This window comes from Balaenoptera ricei, chromosome 13 (assembly GCF_028023285.1).
Source record: "Balaenoptera ricei isolate mBalRic1 chromosome 13, mBalRic1.hap2, whole genome shotgun sequence".
NCBI lineage: Eukaryota > Metazoa > Chordata > Mammalia > Artiodactyla > Balaenopteridae > Balaenoptera > Balaenoptera ricei.
In genome coordinates, this window is record NC_082651.1 from 63351751 (window position 1) to 63363814 (window position 12064).

The 12064-nt window shown below is 36.1% G+C and overlaps 1 protein-coding gene across 2 annotated transcripts in view; it reads right to left on the bottom strand.

Annotated features, from left to right (window-relative positions):
- Window positions 1–12064, bottom strand: part of MSH2 (mutS homolog 2) — an 81703-nt gene that overhangs the window by 21062 nt on the left and 48577 nt on the right. For both annotated transcript variants that reach the window (XM_059943388.1, XM_059943389.1), the window contains exon 9: window positions 905–1028. In XM_059943388.1, coding sequence (XP_059799371.1) covers window positions 905–1028 — 124 coding nt within the window. The remainder of the gene's footprint in view (window positions 1–904; window positions 1029–12064) is intronic.

Below are 12064 nucleotides of genomic sequence, written 5' to 3' on the forward strand. Positions count from 1 at the left end.
TTTGAGTTTTTATGTTTGTCCTGTCCTCATAATCTCATTCATCATTGTGATCTTTAGACCCCAAACCAGAAGAGAGAGATAGTATCTACAAACTTATTTGCTAAAGCATGACTATGGAAGGTTAGAAGCAGCAAACAACTAAAGACAGACCTCACTTGACCAGGGAGGAAAGAGACATAGAGAGAACATGGAGAGATCTATGAAATGAGGAGGGTAAATTTCAATATCCTTTAAGGCAAAGATTCTTAAATCTAGGATCCAGTTCATATAAGGACTCTCCAAGGAAACTATTTGCAAAAATTTTTATATATGTTGGTATGGGCATATACAAGAGTATTACTGCTCTGAGGGGTCTTCTAATATGCTGAGATTTGTTTGTTCAACATACATGTGAGAGATGCTCAGAACAAAGAGGTTTATAAATTCAGAGCAAAAGAGAACAAAACAGTGTGAGACTAATTAGGGAACTGATAATCTAGGGAATTCAAATCTAATAATTTTTTTAAGTTGGTATTAATGAAGTGCTTGGGAACCCCAAAGCCAAATCAATGAACTATTCCTAGTAGAATTAGGCTTATACAGGAGGTAACATTTAAAACAGGTCTTATTTAAAAGACACGATGCAAGGGCATGTAGGGTGATTTGTCTGGCAGGAACGTGGGGTCATCCTGGGATTAGGGAAATTAGTAAAAGAAGAATCTGAAGGGGAGGCCAGGCTCCAGATGTAAAGAACCCTGTATGTAAACTTTATGTGACTGTAATTTTATTCAGTAGAAAAGGGGGCTGGCACTTTAAACAAGGAAGTGGCATGATCAATTGTTTCTTCTAGGAAAGCAATTCTGGCTCCAGTGTGGATACTATGTAGACAAAAGAATTATTCAAACCTCCAAGAACCCATTCTTACCTAGATCTCTAGCTGCACTTATTAATGTTGACTGCATCTTCTTTTCTAAGTCATCCATTATTTCTCTTAATTCACTCAAGTTAGGATCAAATGAAGGTTTTACAAGGAATTCATGGTTTTCCACCTAGAGACAGAACAAAGAGTAGCTAAATTTTATCAATGATGGGTAAAGATGGAAGTCATGAAAAGTATTTTGCTTATTTAATTTAAAATTCACTAATGTTTTGAATTAAGTGATTCACTATCCATAAGTTACTCAGTCACAACTATAAGGAGTTTCTACATATTAACAGATATAAAGAGCTCTGTTTATTAGGAGCTTAGATCTCTAGATATAGAAAAATTATTCATATGAAACATAGTGCTGATAATTTTGTCCCTAACAGTATTCATTATTTTTATTTATATTTTTCCCTAAGCAATGTTTAAAGACTGTAACAGAATATGTAGTTTTTGCCCAAATCAATGATCCATCTTAGGAATCTCGAAAAGTTAGCTCTTGAAATCCCTTTTTGAAACAAAACAAAATGACTAAAACTTGAACAAAATTATGAAAGAATATTTTTTAAAAAGAATGAATCCTATCCTTATAGACATTAAGAACTATTGAAAAGACCTAATTTTATGTAAAAATATGAGTCAGTTTTCTAAAACAAGATTTTTAAAAATTCAGTAAGTGAGATTGATATAAATTCCTCCCAATTACTATCCACTTAATCAGAGCACACCTTCTTCACATACCAAAATTGAACACCACGATAAGGAAATAAAATCACAATACAGAAAGCTAGCAAAAAAGAGAATAAAACATTTACCAAATAACTTTCTCAATTTAAACCAACAAAAGATTTAATTATATAATATACTAAAATTTAAAATTTCAAATAAACCTAATTTTTTAAAAGGCAAAAGATTTGTAAAAATAGCTTTGCAAAATATAAAAATGTAAAGGTTGACGTTTTCTTTTATAAAACGGCACTTGTGTGCATGTATGAGAAAAACATCAAGTCATTAAATGGGCAGGCATAAAAACATACAACTCACAGATGAGAAAATAAGTAGTAAACTAAAGCCACAGAAAACTGCTAAAGCTCCATAATAATAAAACACATGAATATTTAAGCAACCTTAAGATATTATTCTATAGCTATTTTTTTTAAGGAAAAAGAAAAAACCTATCACCAAATACTAATGAGGCTATAGTGAAATTGGTATACTCATTCATTTCTGGTGAGAATCTAAGTTGTTATAACCTTTAAAAAAGAAAAAGCAATATGAGACAAGACTCAGAGATATCTGTTATACTCTGACATAGCAATTCTACTCCTGGGAATTCAATCTAAGGAAATAATGCAACAGAAGCAAACAACACAGGGATGAATAAAATCTCTACAGATTTATCTGTTACAACAAGACCTGGAGATAACAGAACATCACAATATTTGCACAATCGTACATCACTAGAATATTATACAGTTATTTAAACAAACAACGAAGATGATCTAGAAACAAGGACCAAGACTTATGATAATCCAAGGAAAAAAATAATGCTACAATGGTGGATTGACAGTGTTACAGAACTGCCTTCTTCCAATGAAACTTAAAGAGAAGTGAGGCTGAGCCAGGCTTAGTTCCTATCCTCACTCCCACCTTCCAGAAATCCTCTGGTGAGTCAACAAAACCCTGAGAAATCTCACTAATAATCCCAACCTGGAGAGTAGAAAGTTGAGGGGTGCCCTTACATTCTCCTTCTGCAGATGGGGGAATACTATTCTGAAAATGCTGCTGGGAGACCCCAGTGAAGCAAGGGAAAGTGATGACTGAGCTCTAACTTAGTAAACACTCTTAGGCCACACACCAAATGGAGTATCCTTCAGTAATGCCTTACTCCTCCCAAACAAGGGATAAGAAAATATAACACCCAACTAAGTGTTCTAACCTAGAACTGAGGTATTCTAACAAACACGACATAATGACCTCTACGAGTTGTCTTTCAGATTATCACCCACCTAGCTCCAGACACACACACACCCCTTACACCAGACTACATAAAGGAAATGGAACAAAATAATCCCAGGCTTAGAACTCCAAAACGGGATATTGAAATCAAGAAACAAGATAAAAAGAATAAGGAAGGGAAGTTAGATCCTAGCAATATCATTAAAATACAAATAAATACAACACAACAAAGAAGACGAGAGATACTGCTGAATCAAATTACCTGTACTGACATAGTAGAAAAGACTTGATATAATCAGAGAGAATTCACATGAAAGAGATTAATTAGAGAAAATAAGTATGGAAGATACTAGAAATCTTCAAAAACAAAAGCAAACACTCCACTATCCTAGAAATACTAGATAAAATATTATAAGCACTTTTTCAAATAAATGTGTAGTTGAGTTAGGGAAAACTATGTCTGAGCTCCTGCAAAGTGGAGAGTCCCCAGCATAGGGCAAGGCCGGGGGACCACGTTAAAAACCTACCTCATGAGATATGGTAACAATTAGGGAAACCTGCCTCTATCAGCCTGGGCCCCTGGAAAAGGGAAGGCGGGTGCAGAATCTCCTCTCTGACAATGTATGACTAAAAGCCAGCCTTTACTATATATAAAATAGATAACTAGTAAGAACCTACTGTCTAGCACAGGAAACTCTACTCAGTACTCTGTAATGACTTATATGGGAAAAGAATCTAACAAAGTGTGGATACATGTATATGTATAACTGATTCACTTTGCTGAACACAACAGCAGAAACACAACACTAGAAATCAACTATACTCCAATAAAAATTAATTTTAAATAAATAAATAAATAAAAGCCTGCCTTCACTGGGGTTGGGATTTCAGATGTCTGCTGTATGTCTTAGCAGTGAAAAAGGCTGCTGGGTGTGGCCATTTCTATTATCCCCTCCTTCTACAGTGACAGAACTGACCATTTTTCACAAGACACGTAACTACTAAGAACAAAGACTACATTTTCCAGCTTCGCTTGCAGCTGGTGTGGGCACATAACTAAATTCTGACCAACAGAATGTGAGCAGGAATGATGCGTATCATTTCCGGAATGTGTCCTCCTCTTCCCCTTTAGTCCTCTCCCATTGGCTGGAATACAGATAAGGTAGTAAGCCATCCTGGACCTTGAAAATGAAGGCAACACCCTAAGGATGCTAGAGAAGTAAAGGAGGAGACAGGGTGCAGAGACAGTGGGGCTGCCCTGCCGGCCAGGTGCTCCTATGCCCACACTGTCGTGACAGAAAATGAAACCCCTATTCCTGTTTAAGCCACTGTTATTTATTTATTTGAGGTTTCTTTTTCAACAGCTAAATCTTTGCCCTAACAAATGTAGAAAGTTACAGGCTGAGAAATTAACTTAAATGTGTTACTGCGTTAATTACATTTGTAGGGTATAAGGCAAAAGCAAAAGCAAAAGCAAATTTTATCTGAGAGGATATATGATTTGCCTGTATGATTTGCACAGAAGGAACCCAGATAAATGAGAATTCACAATCTAAACATACATAACAGACAAGGAAACAAGCCACCACGAGTAAGAGAGTCAAAAAAAAAAAAAAAAAAAAACGGTAAGACTCAGCAGAAAGAAGACAAGGAGCAGATTTAAATCCAAAAAATTTTAGAGATGGGATATTAAGAATGGGAATGGAACACATGAGCAAAGAACAAGATACCACTTTAAAAAAAAAAAAAAGACTAGGCAGACTTAGAAATGAACCAAACAACTTCTATAAATGAAAAATATAATCATTAAAAAAAAAAAAAAAAACCCGGGCTTCCCTGGTGGTGCAGTGGTTAAGAATCTGCCTGCCAATGCAGGGGACATGGGTTTGAGCCCTGGTTCAGGAACATCCCACATGCCGTGGAGCAACTAAGCCCCTGTGCCACAACTACTGAGCCTGTGCTCTAGAGCCTGAGCCACAACTACTGAGCCCATGTGCCACAACTACTGAAGCCCACCTGCCTAGAGCCCGTGCTCCGCAACAAGAGAAGCCACCACAATGAGAAGCCTGTGCACAGCAACGAACAGTAGCCCCTGCTCGTCACAACTAGAGAAAGTCCACGCGCAGCAACGAAGACCCAACACAGCCAAAAATAAATATAAATAAAATAAATAAATTTATTTTTAAAAAATCCAATGGGGGGCTTCCCTGGTGGCGCAGTGGTTGAGAACCTGCCTGCCGATGCAGGGGACAAGGGTTCGAGCCCTGGTCTGGGAAGATCCCACATGCCACGGAGCAACTAGGCCCGTGAGCCACAGCTACTGAGCCTGCGCGTCTGGAGCCTGTGCTCCGCAACAAGAGAGGCCACGACAGTGAGAGGCCCGCGCACCGCGATGAAGAGTGGCCCCTCTCGCCACAACTGGAGAAAGCCCTCGCACAGAAACGAAGACCCAACACAGCCAAGAATGAATAAATAAATAAATAATAATTTAAAAAAAAAAAAAAAAAAAAGTGCGTTAAAAAAAAAAAAAAAAAAAAAAAAAAAAAAAAAAATCCAATGGGATTGTTAAACAACATATTAGAGCTGAAGAATTAGACCATCTGAAATAATCACAAAGAGAGAAGCACAGACACATGGCAGAAAAAGAATGCAAAAGTCTAACACATGTCTAATCATAGCTTTAGAAAAAAAGAGTAAAGAAACACAATAGTCAAAGAGATAATGACTGATAATTTTCCAGAACTGATAAAAGACATAAATTCTCTGATTAAGAAAACACAGCAAATCCAAATAGGAAAAATAAAAAAGAAATCCACTTTTGGACCCAGTGTAGTAGAAGGAACCAATATCTGGGATCAAGACTTGTAAACAATAATAGTGCAAGCCAAAGGACAATGCAACACAATCTTACAGGTACTAAGGAAAAGTAGCGGTCAATGTGGAATTGTACACTCAGATAAAATATCCTTCAAGAACAAGGGTGACACCAAGCGGGGGAAAGCGGGGGTTCGGGGGTAGGATGAATTGGGAGATTGACATATATACACTAATATGTATAAAATAGATAACTAATAAGAACCTGCTGCATAGCACACGGAATTCTACTTCACTCCGCTGTACAGTAGAAACTAACACAACATTGTAAAAACAACTATACCCCAATAAAAAAAAGAACAAGGGTGACATACAGACATTTTCCAACAAACAAAATCTAACAGACTCCCCCCACCAATAAAGGAACTCCTAAAGAATATCCAGGAAGAAGAAATGAACAGCAAAGAAAATGGTAAGCATATGGGCAAATCTTAACACTGACTATAGAGAAATCTAAGGGGTAAAAAAGATAGAACTAAAATATCAGCCAGTAATGAAGAAATATAATCTGACCTAAGGTATTCTAAGGTCCTAGTATTTTGTAGGAGAAGTAAGAAGATGCTGATAACGTTTTTGACTTTGATGAGTTATGTATACACATTTTTAAAAAAAATTTGTGAAGAACTTCAAACCAGTGCATGTGTGATAGGATAGAGGAGGAGCATAAGAAGAGGGAAAACAGGAATTTTTAAAACCCAATCAACATAAAATTAAGAAAGAACAGGTAAGGGAAACGAGGAACGATAAGAATCAGAAAATAATTTGGTAGAAATAAATCCAAATTGCCACTTTAAAAAAAGAGATTATCAAATTAAACTTTTTTTTTTTTTGGCTGCTTTGGGTCTTTGTTGCTGTGTGCGGGCTTTCTCTAGTCGCGGCGAGCCGGGCCACTCTTCCATGCGGTGCGCAGGCTTCTCACTGCGCTGGCTTCTCTTGTTGCAGAGCACAGGCTCCAGGCACACGGGCTTCAGCAGTTGTGGCTCATGGGCCTAGTTGCTCCACGGCATGTGGGATCTTCCCGCACCAGGGACTGAACCCACTGCCAGGCAGATTCTTAACCACTGCACCACCAGAGAAGTCCCTATCAAATTTAAAATTTTTTAAATTTTTTAAAAATTTATTTACTTTATTTATTTATTTTTGGCTGTGTTGGGTCTTCGTTGCTGCCGCGGGCCCCCTCCAGTTGCAGTGAGCTGGGGCTACTCCTTGCTGAGGTGCACAGGCATCTCACCACGGTGGCCCCTCTTGTTGCAGCGTGCGGGCTTCAGTAGTTGTGGCACGTGGGCTCAGTAGTTGTGGCTCGTGGGCTCTAGAGTGCAGGCTCAGCAGTCGTGGCACACGGGCTTAGTTGCTCCGCGGCATGTGGGATCCTTCCAGAACAGGGCTCAAACCCGTGTCCCCTGCATTGGCAGGCGCATTCTCAACCACTGTGCTACCAGGGAAGCCCTCAAATTAAATTTTAAAATAAATAAAATCCAGTTATAAGTTTTACCTAAACCAAAAAGACTCACAAAGGATGCGAAAAGATATACCATGTAAAAACCAAAAAAGGACTCTGGCACTGCTTTCTTATTATCAGACAAAATAAATCTGAGGCAAAAAGCATTACATAATAATAGCATTACTATTATTTAAATATCCCTAAGAATGATAAAGGTTCAATTGCCCACACACACAAAATAAATGACAGCTCTGTGCCTTGAAAACATATGAAGCAAAAATGTATTGAATTTATGAAGATATCCACATTTCTCTCAGTAACTCAGCAGATTAAAATTAGCAAGTATCCAGACAATGTGAACAAAACAACTAAAGCTTTATAATGGACATATAGAGAACTCTGCAACCAAAATTAGGGAGCACTCATAATCCACAAATACATGGAGAATTTTTATGAAACTGACACATACCAAGCTTGGAAATTTAAAAACTTACTTCTGAACAAAAACTTACTTCTAAACAAATGACAAACCAAAGAACAAATAAATGATAATAGAATAAAGGACTTAAAACTAAGTAAGAAATTGTACCTCTCAAAACGTATAGGATTCAGTTGGCTAAAACACCACATTGAAAGAAAAGTATAATCTTAAGTGCTTACTAAAAAAGAAAAGGCTGGAAAAATACTGAACGCTCAACTAAAGAGGCTGAAAAGAGACCAAAAATAGATGAAATATATATGTAAGAATGGAAATTAATGGAAAAAAAAAAAAAACCCAAAGATACAAAAGAGGATTTTAAAGGTCAATTTAGACAAGCTGATTCTCTAAAAAACAGACAAACTATGGAAAGGAAGAAGTGTCAGGGGAGGCACAAACAAATTATATTAAAAATAAACAGGAAATCTATCTGCAAATACAGCAGTCCTTTTAAAAATAATAAGCAATCACTATGAACAACTTTTAGCAATTGGAAAACTCAGAAATATATATCTACTAGAAATATATTCAGAATATAAATAGAACACTTACAACTCAACAACAGAAAGACAACACAACTTAAAAATGAACAAAGGATCTGAAGAGACATTTCTCCAAAGATATAAAATGATCAACAGGGACTTCCCTGGTGGCGCAGTGGTTAAGAATCCGCCTGCCAATGCAGGGGACACAGGTTCGAGCCCTGGTCCGGGAAGATCCCACATGCTGCAGAGCAACTAAGCCCGTGCGCCACAACTACTGAGCCTGCGCTGTAGAGCCTGCAAGCCACAACTACTGAGCCCACGTGCCACAACTACTGAAGCCCATGCGCCTAGAGCCCGTGCTCCACAACAAGAGAAGCCAAAGCAATAAGAAGACCATGCACCACAACGAAGAGTAGCCCCCGCTTGCCGCAACTAGAGAAACCTGTGCACAGCAATGAAGACCCAACACAGCCAAAAATCAATCAATAAAATTTAAAAATAAAATAAAATGATCAACAAATACATGAAAAGATACTTATCATTAGACACCAGGGAAATGCAAATCAAAACCACAATCAAATACAACTTCATACCAACTAGGATGGCTATTAAAACAACAAAACAAAACAAAAAAAACCCACAGAAAATAACAAGTATTAGCAAGAATGTGGAGAAACTGGAATCCTCATATATTGCTGGTGGGAATGATAAATGGTGCAGGGACTATGGAAAACAGTTTGGTGATTCCTCAAAAAGTTAAACATAAAATTATCATATGACTCAGCAATTTCACTCCTAGGTATATACCTAAAAGAACTGAACAAATACTTGTACATGACTGTTCAAAGGAGTACTATTCATAATAGCCAAAAAGTAGAAACAACCTTTAAGTCCATCAACGAGTGACTCGATAAACAAAATGTAGTATATACATATAATGGAATATTATTGAGTCATAAAAGAAGCCAGTCACAAAAGGTCACATATTGTATGATTCTATTTATAAAAAATGTCAAGAATTGGCAAGTCCATAGAGACGAAAAGTAGATTAGTGGTTGCCAGCATCTAGGGAAATTGGGAAAAGTAAGTAACTGCTAATGGGTATGGGTTTTCTTTTGGTGGTAATGAAAATATTTTAGAACTGGTAGTGGTTGCACAACAGTGTAAATGTACTAAATACCAATGAATAACATGCTTTAAATTGGTTAATTTTATGTAAATTCCCCTCCAAAAAATGTAATCACTGGAAAGAAAAGAAAAAAGGAGAAATATATTTATGGATAGAAAGACTCAATGTTGAGAGGGAGGAGATATGGGGATATACGTATACGTATAGCTGATCCACTTTGTTATAAAGCAGAAACTAACACAACATCGTAAAGCAATTATACTCCAAAAAAGATGTTAAATTCACTAATTAATTAATTTTAAAAAAGACTCACTGTTGTAATGATGTTGATTCTCCCCAAGTTAATCATTAAATTAAATGCAATTTCAATCAAAATACTTATAAGACAATATTATTTATAAAGTTTAGAAATAACCAACAGTACATATTAATGAAATATGAAAATATTAATATTAATGAAATGCATGAAATTATAATAAACACCAATTCCAGGATAGCATGTAATTCTGTGGAGGGATGTATGCAAACAGGACTTTATAGTGTGCATACAAATGTTGATTATATTAGTATGACAAGTATTTTATAATCAAAATTTTAAACTTTTAAATACCTCAAAAAGGAGGAAAGTGGATGGAGAAATTAACAGGAGAAAGGATGTGGATAGAAAGAAGGGGAAAGGAAGGAAAAGGGGTGGGAAGAGAGAAGGAAAGAAAAAGGAGTCAAGGCCCAGAGGGGGCCAGACAGAGGAAAGGAGGAAGGTGAAAGTGGGGAAAGATAAGGGGTGAAGGAAAGGGAACAGGAACGAAGAATTCTTCAGGCATCCAGACAGAGCAGATTACCTGGAATGCGGGGATGGGGAGGCGGGTGGGAGAGGGCGGTAGTAAATCAAAGTGATAACAGACATTTCATTAACACTGAATGTCAGAAGATAGTGGTGCATCACAATCAAAGTTTAGGAAAGCTGTAACTATAATAATGAAGATTTGCTCGAGAATAAAGCTGAAAGACAGATATGCTTATCAAGCATGAAATACTTCAAGGACTATAATATCCATCAACATTTCTTTTTTAAAAACCCAAAACACCTGAAAAACAGATCTAGCCAAATAAAAGTGGAATCAAGCATTTTAAAGCTAGGAATGAGGAAGCCATGGTAAAAGGACATGGTAAGCACTGAATCCATTTACATATAAACATGAACATTAAACAACCTGGAAATTGGAGTTAAGGCTACAGACATGTTGTGCATGTTTTAGACCTGGCCAGTGTAAAAATATAACTATTAAAAACCAAGAGGTATGAAGGGAGTTCTATAGAAGCACATACAAGAGTGGTTAACTGCTCAACTTTCAGAGCAGGTAATTAATACTCCAAAATTGAAACATGTCCTTCAAAGAAATCTCCAATCTCCTCATATTTTTTCTAATGTAAGTTTCTTTAACCTATGTTTTAGATTATTTTCCCTCTCTTATAGTGAAAAATTATTCATTTGAAGTTCAACAATTCCCTCCCATAATTTTTTTTTTCTGTTACACTGAAAACCATTAGGTTGGATCCTTTTAAAATTAGAAGTTACTTCTATAGTATGAGCTCGTTTCTCTATCTATGCATCTGTCTGTACATAACCATAAAAAGACCATTAGCTGTACCATTAGCTGTGTCTCAATGGAGGCACTACTAGGATTTTGAGTGGGACAATACTTTATTGTAAGGGACTAAAACACAAAATTTCAACATCTGTCCTCTAAACCTTCAATACTGCCCATACTTGAGAAAAGACTAAATGTTAGTTATTTCTGGGTGGTAGATGTGGAGGATTATTTTTAACTACCATCTCTCTACCTTTCTGCATTGTGTGAATGCTATTTTATATAGGTATCAGTTTTACAAAAACTGTTTTGTTTTTTATAGGACAACTATAAGAAAAAATGTCAACATTTTGACAGTTAATTCTAGATGGAAGAATATGAATACTTCCGTTTTTTGTATTTCTTTTTCGTTTCCAAGTACAAAAACTTTAAAGTATTCATATTTAATTTAAAGTTATAGTTAATTTAAAGTTATAAAGTATGTTTATAACTTACATATACTTATACAATAATGATATAGTTGTATGAGGATTATTCAATTGTGGCTTTTTAAAAACTATTTCAATTTCTTCTGTCCCAGTATTTTCAATAAAAATTTATCTAAAGTCATTACTTTTCCAATAGTAGATGAAATATCAGTAATAAGTGTATGTGAAAACTAAGATTCAAAGATAAAATGGTCCAAATACATATAGAAAGGTTTAAAATTTAATACATCTCACTGAACCACCCAATAAACAAATATTGTTTACATTTTTGTGAAAAATCATTGTTTTTTTTGAACCCTGTCTTGGGGTAGTTTTGTTCTACATCTACTTCAAAAATGGAAAACCTTTCTATAAGATTTATGGAAAGCAGCCACAAAAAACACCCAATGCATTTATATAAAAAGCTAAGCCTAGGAAAAAATAAAAATTAACCCAGCCACTCATATAAATGACTGCTCCTCTCATCACATGAATTCCTAAGTGCACAGGTAGAAAATATGAGATCATACATGAAACGACTGATACCCTCTTGAGGTTTTCTCAAAGTGGTTCTGAGTCATGTAATTGAAATGCCTAAATTCACTACAAATATCTACAATGACAGTGAAGGGTTGAATTCACCTCATAACCTGAGCTAAGTTTAAAAGTTTCTAACTGAGAATAAAGACAGAATCTTAGGAGACACTCCTGGTGGTCTTACAACAGTTATTTCCCTCC